Raw genomic sequence first — 17169 nt, forward strand, 5'->3', positions numbered from 1 at the left:
AAACAAAATGTCACTTGTTCTATGGACTATTTAAATCCAGATATATCATTATTACCTGTGCAGTCTCATCAAAACACTACGGATATAGCGCCCTCTGCTGCTCACAGTATATCCTGCAATGGCGCAAAGTCTTGTGCTCCACTGCAAGGAGAATGTGGGTTAAAGAAAAAAAAAATCAGTTTGATAAGGATTTTACTTTTATTAATTATATGTAACAGAACTGAGTGCACTATTTTCATTAGACAAAGAACCAGGGATATTTTGAAGCAACAAATGGAGGGAAAAAATGAAATGAGGCTTAACATAAATGCAGATGAGAAAGCCTGAGATAGAAGCGCATGTCAGAAAAAAAATCATTTGCTGTTCCAAAATGTCAATAATGATGTTCTGCTTTGACAGCTTGTTGCATTAGGTAGGCCTATGTTACAAATGTGGTAGTAACTGTCCATTTTATTCTTAGTCAAATTGAATTTAAATGTTAGAATTTGGCCAGCCCTATTTTTATAAACATAACTAAAGCTCTTAAAACTTGTGGACTTTGGGGATGTAAAAAAGTATTTTAAACTTGCCATGAGGTCAGCGAGTTGGCAGTGAGCTCGGTGCCCGTTTAAGAAAATAGGTTTAGTGCAAAAGCTAAGTCAGTTAAGCCTGAAATAAAGGAAACTCTGGATTTTCCGTTTCAAAGAGGAAGGTCACTAAACCCGAAAAATAGGCCTATTCAAGAGAGGGAGGTAGGCCTAACATTAGCTCTAAATCAGTTACTATGGTTACTAAAATATGAATAAACTAACTTTTTATGGCTATTGGTTGTGCTGGTAATAATAGGTTTACACCCATGACATAATATATCATAACACCATTAATTGTTACTAATTGTAGTAATGATGATGGTGGCAATAATGATAATGATATTGTGGATGAATGTTAATACAATTTTTTTAAATTAATTTTAATTGGGCATTATTTCTTTTCCTCTATCTCCCTATTCTCATTTTTGGCGCAATCCCCCCCGAACACGCCTGTCACACGGAGAGCCGACGGGGAGGGGGAGGTTGCGCGATTTCCGTCTACCAGTTGAGAAAACTGCTTTTAAAATATCTATACAATTATACAGAAATTTTATTTCACTTGTCTCTTTTAAACAGTTTATATATTATGCCCACAGAGGAAAGTGTGTATCACTACTTGGTTTCACTAATCTGACATGTTACAGCAGCTTTCACGCCTCTGTATACCATCCATCATCATAACATCCAACAATTGTTGAAGAAATTCGAGCCTCAGGTGAATATTTTTTTGAAAAACCACCTTTACTTGAATATTAACAGTAACACCAGTCAGATGAATATGAAAGGCAAAAATCTTTTTAATAAAAAAACATTGTTGAAGGTGAAACACTACATGATTAGAAAGCTAGAGAACCTCATTTTGTATCGATATCCGTCTTGGTGGGTAACACCACATACCTACTGAATACTGCATGAAATGGAGAAATAAACCTGACCTAATTCAAAGTGCTTCATGTAAAAATCAGTGGGTGTCCTTTTTTCATTAAAAAAAACAAAAACAAAAACATTATATACAAGTACAAAAACAAGCTAAAAGTGGATAAAAAACTTGAATGAACGCTTCAAAGAAACATAACAAATGTAGTTTCACACAGGGTTCTTCCGCACATCAATGAGTGCAGTGGTTGAAGTCAGTGGTCCGACGTTGAGGCTGGAGCGGCGGGATTCACGTCGAGATTTCACAACAGGCAGTGACATTGTCCCACTGAAGGACCCCCCAGTTTGAACCACACGGTTAGCTTGAACATCACCTGCTGCTTGAAGCCACAGCTCCTCCATGACAGCAGGTTCCTCTGTTGGCAGAGAGGAGCGTCTCCACGTGGATGGGAGAGGGGTGTTCACTAGTTCACGCATTTCCTCCCTGGATCTGGGAGGTTTGTCAGGCGTCCCTGACCTCCTGCCTCCTCCCAGGCTGTCCTCAGGGCAGCGGGCCAGCTTCTCCATGCTGCTCATCCCTGCTGGTTTATCTTCAGATGCAACTGGAAGACAATAGGACTTTTCAAACATTGGAAGATGAAGCCAGATGTCCAGGCATCTATGTGTGTGTGTGTTAAGGAGGGAGCAGGAAGACCCAGGGCAAAGGGAATTAAATGTACTGCTTGGTCATCATTTCCTGTTGGCAAAACTACTCTCTCTCATTCCATCTCTTAAGTTCATTTTACAAATCAAGCACCAGAAAAAATGTCCTAACGGTCCTATATAATGCTTTTTCTGTGTATACATACTCCTCTAACATCCTCCTGCAGTAGCATTAGCTGCATGAAACACTCGGTCCCTCGTGCCCCTTGCTAAAAATTGAAGTGTGATATCACACTGCGATGATGTCACTGATCCAAGCCTATTGTAGCTCATGTTGCTCCGCTCAGAGCAACAATCTGCATTCCCAATATGGTAAAAGGGGCGTTACATTAATGAGAACCGTGCGGAACAACTGATGAATTACAACAGAGCAGATCGGACAACTAATCAGATCAGACTTGGGTCTTGTGGGGACCAGGGTCCCCACGTACGATGAAACTGACTGCATGGAGCGGCAGTACACAAAAAGACTTTTGAGCATGTTATCACTTTGGACTTCATTCCCAAAAATCTTCTACAGATTTTTCTTTAAAGATTCCAAAGAAACGTTGTGTTGGATTCATGCTGTGTTCTAAAACAGCAGCATTGTTCACTCCTGTGTTCTTAAATGAATAAATGCCATCGTCTCAAAGTAAAGCTTATGCATATGAGCACAAATAAGACGTCAGAAGTCAAGAGACGTTTGGTATGCCCAAATCAAAATCTTTAAATGTTTGCATACTGGACAGCAATATACAAATACTGATATAGTGGATGAAATAGTACGTCATTTGATGATACATAGTAGTGTCAGTAGTGGATACAAATATACACAACAAACAAATCAGATTATATTCCTGGCTCCACAACCCAAGATCCAGAGGCTGTGGAGAATAGGTGGAGCCATCGTTTGGTACTTTAATGTACAAAGGGCAAATCAAATCTCTTGCAGAGTCTAACATCGCTACAGTGAGTAATGTAATGTTTTTAGTTAACTTTTTCCCCAGCTTGTTCATAATAGAAGTGTTCATAGATTTATTTTTATTGTTAACTGAGTGTATTTGGGCTTTAAACGAATATAAAATAATTGTTCTTTGCAGCTATAATGTGGTGTGGTTATCTCACGTTAGGTACAAATGTTTCCCTCTTCGTCAGCATTTTGTGTCGTTGTGTAAACATGATTTGCAAGGACACTTTCTCTGGCAAAAATCAAAGTATAGCTTTTTGACATGCCTTTCTAAAGAGACCTGGCTGCAAAATGTAAATAAAATGATCATACATACATCTCATAGATATAAAAAATAAAACAGTTTTGATCTGAATATAGATTTACCTTTAGTCGGCTCTTTTGGGTGGCTGACTGAACCACAGACCTCCCTCAGTCTGTAGCTCAGTTCCACATTTGCTGCCTTATAGTGGTTCAGCTCCTTGCTGAGGTTATGGATCCATCCCTCAAACTGCCGCTGCCTTCCTGCCAGACCCTCGTCAATTTGCTCTGAGGAGACAGGAGGACACAAACACATTACAGCATGCAAACACTTAAAAGGCTTATTTTCAAAATAATGTTATGCAAAACATGAAGTTAAAAGGACATGCTTGAGTTAAATCTATGTCCATATCAAGGGCCTACTTTTTGGTATTATTAACTTAAAACCACCTGTATTGTATCTGTAAACTATGAACGTACACAAATGAGTGAGATGCCACCTTTTAGTGTTGGGCGGTACTTTATTTCTAAAATAGTCCATGTGATAAGCACCTCTACACTGCTGCAGTAGGAGCTGAACGCTCCTCTCATGTTCCCTCTGCTGCTGTGTGAGCCGGCGATCTGTGTCGAGTTGTGTGCGATCGAGGGCGTTCTCCAACCACTGCACCAGCTTCTGCTGCTCATCCAGCTGCATCTCCAGCTCAGCCAGAGCGAGTTGTAGCTTCCGTTCTTCCTCACGCAGAGACACCACCTACAGGACAGTGCACAGTGTCAATCTTCAATGAAACGTGAGCGATAAAAAGCGTTCACACTGCTAAGCTTTCCTGTTGCTATAACTTAGAAAAAAATCACAAATACTTATTTCTGTTGCGTGGCCAAGTAGTTACAATCTTAAGTTGAGCATTGCACTTACCTTGTCAAAGTACTTGCACAGCAGAGCTCTGGTCTCAGAGGCAGAAAGGTAACTGAGTTTGGCCATCAGGTTCATCTCCCACTGAGAGAGCATACTGGCAGACGCTCTCAGCTGTCTCTGTCTCTGAGTGATGGCCTCGTTCTTGTACTCGATGGCCGCATCAAGAGCCTCGATCGCCTCGTCGAATTGGAAAAGTGTTCGCTCCTCCTGAAAATATCCGAGAACAGACGGAATCCAATCGCAAACGAAAGAATTTTAAGAGAAGACTTGACAAATACTCGGACGGTTGTGATCATTGCCATTTGAGAATTTAATCTCAGAACAGAAATATATCTGCTACTTTGAGATATTTGCCACAAAACAAGCCAGTCTATCCAGTGTTATAAAAACCCTAAAAAGACATCCAATATTTGTCATCTCCAGAGTAATATCTGACCTCAGGTGAGAGAAGGTTTCCCTGCCGCAGCTTATCGTCCAGCTCCACTCTCTGTTTCAGCAGGGAATCTTTTTCCTGACGCAGGTTGGAGATCTCCTGGCGAATCTGTTGTGAGTCTTGAGCACTGCCGCTGCGCAGTAGACCGTTCCTCTCACTGAGTTCTTGCTCAAGTGACTCTATGCGACCTGTTAGCATCACAAGGTCCTTACTCAGGGCCTTGTGGGGAAATGAAGACGCATTAGTATTTGCTGCTCTTCATCCCCTTGAGTTCAGGTGTTAGCTTTTGTTAGTACCTGACTGGAGCGTAGCCTCTTGGTCTCCAGTCCACTGCGTTCCTGTAGCAGGGCTTCTTTCTTGGCGAGTATTTCCTCTCGTTTAGTCAGCTCTCCCTCCAGATCTTCCAGCCCTTTCCTCTGCTCCAGCACCCGCTCCATTTCCTCATCCAGCCAACGTTTTTGCTCCTCAATCTTCTGCTCACACAGAGTTGAGACAAAAGCCCCAGAGAACATACAGAAAATAGAGAAAGACAAACATAGTGAGGCTGCAGGTAAGTGACTGTCCCACAAGGCAAATACATTCACCTTACAAAAATGACTGAATCTTACAGGGTTTAAAGGCAGTTTGTATCTGTGAATTATAGGTGGAAATAATTATATCCTTGAGGTCCTCATCCCACCTGTTGCTCTTCCAATGAGATGACGGAGCCGTTGCTGCCGCTGCGTCTTTGCCTCTGGAAGGCAGCAATCTCCTCCGTCTTTATTTTCAGGATCTTTTGCTGCTGCTCGTTCTTTATCTCCAGCTCCTACAGATCGGGAGAGGAGGACAAGGATAAATAGACAATCGAAAGACTTATATAGAGCAGAATTATCACCACCTTGGTGCTCATAGAGCATCGAGATGTGTGTTGTTTAAATCACTGCCAAAGACGTTTTGCTTTCGATGGGTAGCAGGAACATTACTTCAACTACTGCAAAAGACTTAAAGAGTCAATAGTTGCCTATGGCAAATTAAGATTGAGCTTTTCTTTATATGAAAAATCAAAGCGGCTCTTTGTAACAAACAACTTGACTTTGAATTCACTCATTTAGTGTCGACCTTTTTAAGATGAACACAAATCAAATGGAATTGAATGATGTCTTCGCTTCACTCATTTTCTAAGGGGAGACTTTAGTAGTATACTTAAGAGCTCCATCATTAAATATTTTTTGGCATACTGTATTGTTGGCGTCCTGCTGTATTGTGCTGAGGTACCTTGACCCTGTGGGTTCTACGCTGCATCTCGGTCTCCAGACGCCGTTTCTGCTGGCTCTCCTGCCGCAGACGCTTCTGCAGCTGCTCCTGCTGCTGCCTCATACTTTGAACACTTCGCTCCAGCTCCAACACACGTCGCTCACTCTGCGCTGGAAGGTTAGCCAGACGAGCAGTGTCCCTCTGACGCTGACTAAGAACCTAATAATGAAAAAAAAAGATGAAAGACTTTGTAAAGACATGAAGTAAGAACCAATGTGAAATAATGTCTTCTGCAAAAAAGTATTAGTTCAGATAAATCCGAATCACTGTTTATTCTGTTGTCTTTAAAATAAGGCAGATATTCAGAGGTGTAACAGTCTGACCTGAACTTTGCTCTGAGCAGCAGCTATCTTCCGGCGACACTCCTGTGCTCTGGTCTTGTCTGAGGCGCTGATCTCTCTCTCTTGCCTCTCCAGATCCTGCAGCTGCCGCTGAGCTTCCTGGAGCTCCTGGCGAGCCTGTGAAGCTTCACTCTCCAGAGCTGTGATCTTATGGCTGTACTGCTTGTTTAGGGCCTGAGCATCTTTACCTGGAGACAAAAGTCCAAACAAAAAGTTTACAAAAACAGAGGAGAAATCCTGCTTCTTGAACAGATGCAGTGAGGGAAGGCTAACTAGACGGAGTCTGCTACCTGTTTTGACTAGCTCTTTGATGAGTTCTTCCTTCATGCGGATGGTGACCGACAGCTCCCTGATCTTCTGCTGTGCCTGATGAAGTCCCCACTCAGTGACACCTTCAAAACTTTTCAGACTTTCCCGCACAGATGTTTCACCGGTGCTGGCATTGGCTGCACGAAGGTAAAAAAAGAGCACACAAGAGATTAATAAGCAAGTGGACAGCACCTCTAAAGACAAGTTAACCTCTAAGGTTAAAGCCCCCATGTTTGACCTTCCTAGAAAACCTGCTCTCACCCTGGATATGTGCATAAACCGGGTATATCAACAAAGGACCACAACATAAGGTGTTTGTTTGTTCTTTAAAATTAGATCCAAAGAGTTTTCTGTGTGAACAAAAATAATCCAGAGTGTCTCAAACCTGGAAACAGACATGCACTGTCTGGCAGAGGAATACACACACACACACAAAGCAAACAAACAACTTTTATATAAACAGAGGGTGAGTGTGACAAAAGAACATCCCAGCCTAAAACTCATTTCACTTATTCTATGAATTAGAATCACAGTGTGAATGTTTCTTTATGGGTGAACCATAACCAAAACATTTAATTCCATATATGTGTTAATGCATAGAAATCAATGGTTAAATGTTTCTAATGTGTAAAAAACACGTGTATAGACTTGATTAGCAGAGCCACAAAACAACTTCAATGACTTTTATGAATATTTGACCTTACTTAGCTTCTAAGCCATCACTTAAATCCTAATTCAATCTAGTTTTAGCATGTAGGAGCACATCTGGTTGTTTAACTTACATGCTTTTCTGGCTAAGCAGGGGTGCTGCTCTAGATCAGGCAGATGAGACATGAGGCCTCTACCAGCAGCTGTTAGTCCTCCTGACATCATGTCCCTCCTGGTCCAAGTCAGGTTATCCTGCCTGTAAGAAATATAACAAAAGAATCAGAAATGTTTTCGTTTGATAGGTCCGTGCTGTGTGCAGTTCCCCTGAATTAAACAAGCAGAGATTTTACAAACGTCACATACCTGCGCCTCTCCCGGCTCAGATTTGAGTGCCCTCCCTCTTCTTCCCTGTCCTGTGTTTCTGCTCCTCCTTGGAAACCGTGCTCCTCATAGAAGCCCCCATTCTGATCGCAAAGCCCAAGATAGCCAACGGGACTGACCTGTAAGTACACACATATGAACCCATTAAGACCAAACGTTTGAATGCTTAAACTCTTGACTTTAACTCTAAATTGAAATTGTCTTTGCACTTTAGGCCATTATTGTTATAAAAAAATATATAAAAAAATCATCAAAATAAAACAAGAGGGGAACGCAGGCGTTGCGTCACATCTTAAAGATAGAAGCACCGCAGCGTCTCATCGGCTCTAAATGAGTTATTACTCACTAGCAAACACTTTTAACTGACCTATCTTTATTAATATGTACATTTATATTTTGCCCATATTGGGAAGGACAGCTAAAGAGAGACAGGAGATGTTGGGGAGAGAGAGAGTGGGGAGATGACATGCAGCAAAGGGCTGGGGTCATATTTGAACCCATGGCCGCTGCAATGAGGACGACAACCTTCAACATAACCACAACCCCATATACGGTAGTTATATGTAGTTTTTGTACCTGTACCATTATAATACTGCCATCGTGACAAGCTCTGTTTATAATTAAAGTTATAATTAAAGTATTCTATTATTGTAGATAATTGTGTGTTTTTATTTTCTGTTTCCCATGCAATAAAGCCCTTTGGAAATGAACTGAACTGATATTATAGATAACATTTTGAATCCGATGCATCCACAACAAGTGACTGTGCTTGTTCTTTTGCAGAACTAATACTCTGGGTTTGATGCAATATTACTTCATGCTATAGTCCCATAAGACACAACCTTCCTTTCTGATATCTTTATTCCATTTCAAAAATATAATCTGCATCATCTGACTTTTTTTTATTCTCTCCCCAACACTCCGGGGCTTCGTGCCTTCAGAAGAAGCATTTAGGAATACAAAGACTTCTAGTATTTAAATGCAGCTTTAAACGAATAGTGAAGTTTGTTCTGACTTATGAGCTATTGGACACTCCTGAGTTTCAAAGGATGAATACAGTTTTTATCTATCTGTCTATAACACACTCTTGTTACCTGTCTGTGTGTGCCTCCATTCTGACTGTGTTGCATGGAGCCCATGGGTGCTGTGTGCGGGCGCAGTCTCAAGTTGAGTCCGAGGCCCATCATTCCTGGAGCAGGCAGGTGACACTGCAGCTCTGCTATCAGGTCCTGTTGCTCTTGCAGCTTATCACTCTGAAGAAAAACCCAGGAGGAGAACAATCACATGTCACGCTTGGAGGGACGAGTATCGTTTACGTTATCTTGAAACCCTTTGGTTGTGATTGCTGCATCTCACCTGCTGCTTGTATTGCTCCATAGCATCTTCAAGAGCAGCTAAGAAGTCGGTGTTCTCTCTCTCCAAACGCTGGATCTGTGCTTGAAGCTGAACACTACTATCCTCTTTTTCTCCATCTTTCTCACTGACATGCTCATGGCTCCACCTTTCCTCCGCAGCCTCTGGATCCTTGGGTGATACAACATGCAAAACAAACACTTTCATCAAACACAATCCCAAAATATCCCTGAAAACATTTCTAGATGTTTTTTTTTTTTTTGTTGTTCTTGAGTATTAAAGAGACGAACCTGGTTTCTCACAGAAGGCCTCCCTCTCCTTAAAGCGACACTGTCCTCGGTGGAGCTGTTCTCGATGCCGCTGTCGGGTCCTGAGGCTGTTGTGAGTCCGCTCCGTTCCTCCTCCACCGAGCACAGCCACTCCTTCACTCTCAGACTCTGTTCTGCAGTCAGAGCCCCTTCACACTGCAGCTCCCTCAGCAACCTGGGACATATCAGTGACAAGAAACTTAAAGAATATATCAATAATTGCTACCGTGAATCAGTACAGAAGCCCTCGGCCCGGTCTCCTGTGATAATTCCAGTTTTCTCTAGATCTTGGCAAGTTAATCTCATTATATCGAGGGGACAAAGCTTGATTCTCATGATGACAGGTCAATTTTCTCGTGATCCAGGAATCAAAACAATAGGTTTGGTCACTGCAATCAGCCAGACTACGACATACCATGCTGCCATTGCCCAAAAGTACGAGCTAAGTTAACCTATGTATCACTATGTTTGTTTTGTGCTTTTGTAATGAAAGGGGAAACTTCATAAACAAGTCAAGATCACTGAGAAAATAACTCAGAAATGAGTCGTTATCCCTGGAAAATGGAGTAAATAAACTGTATGGATGCATCTCTGCTGAAGGCTTCTGTAAATGAGAGCTGGTCAAGACCCTGCGGTAATTCCTAAAGCTTTGTGCTGACACACTCCTTTGTTTACCAGAGAGTGTGTCAAGTATTCTTCCCTGTTCCTTAAGTTAAAAAAACAAGTTTGAACACAGAGATGTGTTCTCAAGCATGACTTCTGTTCTGTTCTATACAGTTTACTCTGATTGGTTTAGATGATGAAGGTTCTCATGTTGTCAGATTTTATTTTATTTTAGTACTTGTTATTTTAGCCTTGTTTTATCTTTCGCACCAATACACCAAGATAAATTCCTTGTATATGTTCATGTACTTGGCAATAAAAAACGAGTCCGATTCTGATCATGAACTGACACAATGGAGGATAAGTGTCACGAACATAGATGCCTGGATTAATGCACATGGCACCAATAGCTTATACATAGCCCGTAACAAAGATTCAGAGTCGTATTTAATATAGCTGGTCATGGTAAAATGAATTCTAGCACCCTCACAGCACATTTAAAAATCCCGCAATCACAAGTGATTCACCCAATGCGCTCTTACCTGTAAGCAGTGTCGGTGCACGTCCTGTAGTGGGCGCTCTGTGCCTGCAGTCTGCTGATCTCTCCCTCTCCCAGGCGAGGTCTCCTGTTTGGATCAGCGTGAGAAATGATGCGCGTCTCTGAGCGCTGGCGGTTCTCCAGGGCCCTTCGGAGGGCATTGATTTGTTGCTCCAGCCCTTCTACCCGATCCGGCTCGCGCTTACAGTTGACTGTCGCCCGGTTCTGGATGTTTCTAGCCCTCGTCGCATAGTTGAGCGTATTGAGACTCTCATCAAAGTCCGAGGAGGACGGGCTGATGCAGGCAATCATGAGTGTTTTCGAATTTCCTCCTAAAGAGTCTTTAAGGATCCTGGGAAAACACAGATTCAATAATTAATCCAAACTAATATTACTCATTTATTGATAGACTGGTATATTTTAGATTTTTATATATAAAAAAAAAACCTTGTGATTTTAGAATCTCTGTATGGTATATGAGAGCCTTTCCTCTTGGGATCCCCCAGTGCCCCAATAACATTTCCCAGAGCCAGGAGACCGCTGTTAATCTGAATGCTCTCTTTCAGTCTCTCTCCAGTGTTCCCCGTCTTTAAGATGCGCTCTGACCCCGCCAGGTCCACAAAATGGAACTTGGAAGATAACATTTGTGGTCCAGAGCTCGTAGCTGTCCCATAAAGCCGAGAGCTTCCCCGGCGCTGGTCCATGTACACAGTGAAAATGGTGTGTGACCTGCTGGAGTTTGGATTCATCTGGGTCGAACCAGTGTGTCTGGCTGTGTTTCCCGACTCCAGCAAACTCAACACCTCATCAAGACCCTCCACCTCGCACTCCTTCACGCCAAACAAAACTAAAAAGTAGCACAGAAAGTGCAGATCATTAAATGCTGCTTAACATTTCACATCACAGACAGAAAGCATGCTTAAAGACCAATAAGGTTGTTAATTCCATACCTATGTTGCCTTTATCCTCCCTGATGTGGATGTCTTTGCTGGCTGTTTCCACCTCCAGTAGGTCTTTGAACTCCTCCTTGTATACTTCCAGATAGGAGACTCGAACAGAGAAGTCTGTGAGGTCATTTTCATCGAGCAGCCTGAAGATATCTGCGACAGCTCGGGGGATGATGCCGTGCTCCTCGTCTCTAAAGGAACCTTTGAAAACAAATAACACAATTAACTCACACATGCAACACTCGCACAGTACATAATACCACTGAGGTTTACAGCAGAAGCTATCTGATTACAACTCAAGTTCAAGAAAAGAAAGTGAAAGAGAGAATACATAACACACATGACTTACAAATGTTTGCTTCTCCAATGGTGTAAGTCTTGCCTGAGCCAGTCTGTCCATATGCAAAGACTGTGGCATTAAAACCTTGAAAGAAGGCGTCTATAAGCGGTAGTACAGACACCGAGTAGACCTCGTCTTGACAGCAGGTTTCCTCAAATAGGTAGTCGCAAAGAAAGTGTCTGTCATGGCCCAGGGTTACACGGCACAGCTGTGAGTCCACGGTGATACAGCTCTCGTGGCAGTGGAGGAGCTCTTTAGGCAGTAGGGGACGCACTCGAACAGCTACTTGCACCGCAGAAAAATCCCCTCTGGATTGGCCACTGGGCACTTTGGGAGACATTTCTGGTGCAGCGTTTGGTCTACTTCTGTTATGTGTGGATCATCTTCGGGCGGCTGGAGGAGGGAGAAAACAATCATTCAGCAAAAGATGTTAATTTCAAAGGACATGTGAGACCACTTTGTAGAACTGAAAGCTATAGCAGAAAGTTCAGGTTAAAAAACATACAATCAATGTATAATGCATAAATAACTAGAAAGGACTATCTGACTTCAGCCAAACAAAACAAATGTATTCAAATATCTTTAATAAAAAGAGCCTTTTTAATAATAATAATAATATTAATAATTTATAATAAGAGTACATTTTAAATACCAGGGGACATAAATGATCACACATGAATAAGACTTATCAAATATTACAACATCATGTTGTTTTTGTTACATATATTTAATAATGGCCCTTCAGACAGTAAAGTGTGCTCACTTTTAACATTTTAATAGTGTGAGAAGAACCAAATATATTATAAATGCAAATAAATATATATTATAAATTCTCAGCTGCAAAAGGGTTTGGATGCTTGCATAACTTGTTGAGTCAATCTTATATAGCTCTTTTATTCTTGAACTATCTAGCCTGTTTTTTTTCAGTAAAATATCTTATCCCTATAAAAAAACGTTTTAAACACAACAGTACTTTTAAATGGGGTATGCATTATCTCCACCATGTTAGCCACACGACGTTAGCTAGCCAACTTCACCGCTGTTACATCAGTAAAAGTCTTTGAGTAAGTTTTCTGTTTATTCCAAAGAAAACCTTCACATTTCTAAACACTTGTATAACAAAAGGTTTACTGACTTCCACGCGCCAGACTCTGTCGCCCGTTTCCAATAAATCCTCGGTTAAGCTAAAGTTAGCCTCCTAGCCATCTGCAGTCGGGACAACAAAATCAAAACATGAGGATGAGGTTTGATGTCGGTCTCAAGGAGAGATAAATCCTCTACCTGGAAGAAAAACACGAACTTTAAATGAAGTCTAATCACATGCAATGAGTGGTTGGATTCTTTTTAGTGATGTACACTGGAGAATAACGTACTTTAATACAGCAGAAGTTACACCATGGATTGGGAATAAATCTGGAGTGAGTTTGGAAGTTGAAGAGCAGTTCGGGGGAGGAGCCAGAAGAAAAGTTTGGGAAAGGGTTCCGCCCATAGAACCGGACGGCACATGTGGGAGGATCTGCAGGACATATGGTGCATTCAAAGACTGTCGGATTTACTTCCATAAACAAAACTCATAACAGAGACATTCATGGTCTTCGTTGCACCCATGCTTTTTTTTAGTTTTTTTTCTCCAAAGAGAAATCACGAGAACGCACTGAAGACGAACAGTGTTTTGTTTAAAGGTAAGAATGTCTTTATTAATTAAAATAGTGCACGTCAACATAGATATTTCATTTAGTTGTTGTCGACATTTGTGACCTAGGGAGTAGACGATTATTATTTTATAACATCAGAGTGGTATTTAACCCTTAAAACAAGCAAATTACGTTTGCTAAAGCAATATTTTAGACTGGTTAGAATTAAGCCTTGGTTAAAAAGTTAGGTAATGTTAAACATTCACTTTCCCATCTTGGAGAATTAATGCATTACTAGACCACTCAGATATCAATATGGAACATGCTATCAAGTTAAAAATATAAAATGCTATGTGGCACAGATGACGTAAACTTCATCTGAAAAGGTCTCAGTACAGCATGTATTTTGCGGTGTGTTTCCATGTGTGTACTTGATGACTTGACATAATGACCAAGCATGGTGCTTCAGAGTCGGTTTTTAGGTTATGGCCAAGTAGCCTACTTCTGCATTGACACATTCCTTGTTGCACTTGGCAATAATAACCGATTCTATAAACGATTGTGAAACACTACATGCTTGCTTACTTAAGACTTTGAATGGCACAACGTGTTTATTGTTGCTTTCAGAAATGGATGTGGTCATAAGTTTGTATTTGGATTGATAGCCAGTTCGTGTATTTTGTTGTTTTAGTCATATTTAGTTATCTTTATTTCATTATCTAAATTCTATGGTGAAATTCCCATTAGTGTCGTCAAACACGTTTTTAATGTTTTGCATTACACAATCTGCTTGCTAGTCATCTCTGGTCTTTGTCATTCATTTTCCTGTTTCCTGTAGCCTGTAGGCCTACTATGAGTACAGAAACATGCACACCTCATCTTGGTCTTCAGTTCAGCTTTCACTGGCTGTCTCATTCTCTTTCTTTGGACTCAAAAATGATCTTCATCTTATTTGTTTGGGTATTGTGGTTGATGGTTCCAGTGTCTTTTGTTGTTCACATTGGATATTCAATATTTTAAAGGGGACTCTTTAAGGGTACAGGAAATCCACATAACTAATTAATTCTTTGGTGTTTTTTATTTCTTTGCAAGTTGTTTTTAGCTGTCCCAATACTTCATGCAAAGCAAAATCAATATCAAGCTCCCAATTTGTTTCGCTGGGTCTAGGTGGGCATAATGTCCCAAAACATTCTGTTTAATATTTAGTCTGTTAAAAAGTACGAGTGCCTAAATATAATGATATACTGTGATCCTCCCTCCAAACACAAACAGAAACTTTAGTTCCATTGTAATTTTGGATTTTTAGCCTATCGGAGAAGCTGATGATACATAATTTCATAACTTGTGCTTCATACACACATTTTATAGTCCTAACTATCCATGACTGTAACTCATTCAGTTCTTTAGTCCTTTTCAAAGATTTAAAGTGTGCTTGTTAATTGAGATTAAATAAACTATGCAAAACAAATCGACAAAAGGTTTTTGTGCATGTAAATCAAGCTAACAATTCAAGCAAATTATAATTATTCAAGCAAAAATATTGTATATTATAATATTTTCGGGCTGAAACAGTGACAATACAGAAACCTTTCAACATTTGAACTGTGAAAACATCACAATAAACTAATAAGAGAAATATGAGAGGTGTTAAGTTTGTCATCTGCTGTTCCCTGTACTTTGTCCTACAGAAGAAAAGAACATCTACGACTGATTAACCAGTGACCTCCCGTCTGGTTTCATTTCCTGAAAAAATCCCTCCTCTTTTACTCTGAGTTGCCTTGGATAAACTTGCATAACCATTCCAGTGGAGACTTTGGCTATACGAGAAACTGCATCCTCAGAATACATTATTTCTCCAAGAAACGGTAAATTTAAACAATTTTAATGTTTAATTTGAGAAAGTGTATCTTGAAATTTAATTATGTGCTTTAACATATTGGACATCTGCTGATTAAGATATTCTTTTATGCAAAATGCTTAACTTTACAGGCAAGATGACTTTGGAGGAATACTTCAGAAGAATCGGTTTCCATGGTTCATTTGAAAAGCCAGATCTTGAAACACTAAAGTTGATCCACAAACAACACACCATGTCAGTGCCGTTTGAAAACCTGAGCATTCACTGTGGTGAGAGGATTGTCTTGGACCTGGAGGTCATCTTTGAAAAGATCGTGAGGAACAGCCGTGGGGGTTGGTGCATGGAGAGCAACTTCCTGTTTGGCTGGGTGCTGAGAGAAATGGGCTTTGACACTTTCACCTGTGGCTCCAGAGTTTTCAACAGTTCACTCAATGACTTTCAGACAATTGAATCTCATCTTATCCACATTGTCACCATTATGGGAAAGCGTTATTTAGCAGACGTAAGCTTTGGGGTGTCTTCCCAAATTTGGGAACCCCTGGAGCTTGTCTCTGGGAAGGATCAACCTCAAGCAGCGGGTGTGTTTTGTCTCAAAGAAAATGGGGGCTTTTGGGTGCTAGAGAAGACTGCAAGAAAACCAGAGGTTCTCAATATGGCCTTTGCTAAATCAAGCCTTGTGAACAAGACAAAAGTACATCTGATCTACGGCTTCAGACTGGAGCCTCGGGAGATCAATACTTTCTTTGAGACCAACAACAGTCTCCAGACCAACCCTGCTTCATTGTTCACCAATAAATCCATATGCTCTTTGCAAACTCCAACAGGATTCAGAGCACTTATTGGTTGGACATACAGTGAGGTCACCTATAAACCTGAGAAAGGTGTTGATGTCTTTGACATGAGAGACATAAAAGATGATGAGATCGAGCCACTTCTTAGGGAAAAGTTCAACATAAAACTGCTAAACAAACTGCAGCCTGCTTCAAAAAAGGCATCCTATACACTTTGAAAATAATCTCTCATAATGAGTAGAGACATACAAATAATCACCTCCCAATATTGATGTATTCTGTTTGCAGAATAAGAGTTGTGAGGTAAGCAAGTATGCTGTAATCAGAGCCTAAGATGAATAAAGCATGTACAAAAATATCCTTTGTACAACATTACATCACTTAATAACATCCAGATTAAATTAAATCACAGCGGATATGAAAAGGTGCCTCTTCAGCGGCATTTAAAACATCCCAAGGAGCTGCAGAGTGTATGTGTATGGGAAGAGAGTTCCAAAGTGTTGGAGCCACAAATGAAAATGATCACAAATTTGGTTTTCAGTCTAACATGAGTAACACAAGTAGACTGGTCAGAAGACCTAATTGGCCTATACCGCTGATTCAGGGATGGATCTGGACAGAGATATAAACAGGTGCCTGATCATGCAGGGCTTCATAACTAAAGCAAGAATTTCAAAATGAAGTCTGAGATAAAATGACTGTAATGTGGGCCTAATTAAAAATGTTTTATCTGCATTTTGAATCATTTGTAAACTGTTCAGGAAGGATTTCTTGAGGCAGGTGAAAAAGAGTTATTTTATTCATGTCTGACAGACACAAACCAGACGTAAAGAAATTATTTACTTTTAATAGTTGTTGACTTACAATGATCAAAATGTAATTTACACAACATTTTATGAACTATTATACACTGTTGTTTAATTAACTATTACCTTAACATTGCTAAGCATTATTCAACATATCAAGCATTGATGTGATTAGTCTAATATGGTTATATCAATCTGTATAACCCTGAATAAATGTATCCACAATAAAGATAAACATTTTTAATCTGTTAAGAGGACATGTTTAATGAGCACTAATGTTGCATTGCCCCCTTTTTATTTTAATAAACTAAGTGTATTCATTTCTGTTCGGATCTGTTCT

The 17169-nt window shown here is 40.5% G+C and overlaps 2 protein-coding genes across 3 annotated transcripts; one reads left to right on the forward strand and one right to left on the reverse strand.

The window, feature by feature from the left end:
• Nucleotides 1-1348: 1348 nt before the first annotated feature.
• kif7 (kinesin family member 7) lies at nucleotides 1349-13214 on the reverse strand. 2 transcript variants are annotated; one of them, XM_079340111.1, is made up of 21 exons: nucleotides 13114-13214; nucleotides 12876-13021; nucleotides 11750-12133; nucleotides 11404-11601; nucleotides 10901-11300; nucleotides 10458-10805; nucleotides 9295-9487; nucleotides 9008-9175; nucleotides 8746-8904; nucleotides 7634-7770; nucleotides 7405-7526; nucleotides 6604-6759; nucleotides 6296-6501; nucleotides 5934-6131; nucleotides 5359-5484; nucleotides 4976-5152; nucleotides 4683-4898; nucleotides 4247-4453; nucleotides 3886-4084; nucleotides 3460-3621; nucleotides 1349-2047 (listed from the first exon to the last, which is right to left on the reverse strand). In XM_079340111.1, the coding sequence occupies exons 3-21, from the start codon at nucleotides 12078-12080 to the stop codon at nucleotides 1656-1658; spliced, it is 4095 nt and encodes a 1364-aa protein (XP_079196237.1). In that variant the 5' UTR covers nucleotides 12081-12133; nucleotides 12876-13021; nucleotides 13114-13214; the 3' UTR covers nucleotides 1349-1655. The 2 variants fall into 2 exon arrangements, with proteins under 2 accessions (XP_079196237.1, XP_079196238.1); XM_079340112.1 differs by having other exon boundaries at nucleotides 12876-12946; nucleotides 13114-13206.
• A 75-nt stretch (nucleotides 13215-13289) lies between these two features.
• LOC306821601 (arylamine N-acetyltransferase, pineal gland isozyme NAT-10-like) lies at nucleotides 13290-17150 on the forward strand. The gene is made up of 3 exons (XM_079340121.1): nucleotides 13290-13422; nucleotides 15063-15239; nucleotides 15364-17150. The coding sequence occupies exon 3, from the start codon at nucleotides 15369-15371 to the stop codon at nucleotides 16239-16241; it is 873 nt and encodes a 290-aa protein (XP_079196247.1). The 5' UTR covers nucleotides 13290-13422; nucleotides 15063-15239; nucleotides 15364-15368; the 3' UTR covers nucleotides 16242-17150.
• Nucleotides 17151-17169: the final 19 nt, after the last annotated feature.

Source organism: Symphodus melops (genome assembly GCF_947650265.1).
Source record: "Symphodus melops genome assembly, chromosome: 3".
Taxonomy (NCBI): Eukaryota; Metazoa; Chordata; class Actinopteri; order Labriformes; family Labridae; genus Symphodus; species Symphodus melops.

Coding starts and splice junctions, on each gene's coding strand:
- LOC306821601 (XM_079340121.1), top strand. CDS start 15,369: ATGACTTTGGAGGAATACTTCAGAAGAATCGGTTTCCATGGTTCATTT.
- kif7 (XM_079340111.1), bottom strand. CDS start 12,080: ATGTCTCCCAAAGTGCCCAGTGGCCAATCCAGAGGGGATTTTTCTGCG. Junction 9,488..10,457: donor TGCACCGACACTGCTTACAG/GTAAGAGCGCAT, acceptor GATATGTCCCAG/GTTGCTGAGGGAGCTGCAGT. Junction 2,048..3,459: donor CCCAAAAGAGCCGACTAAAG/GTAAATCTATAT, acceptor ATTGTCTTCCAG/TTGCATCTGAAGATAAACCA.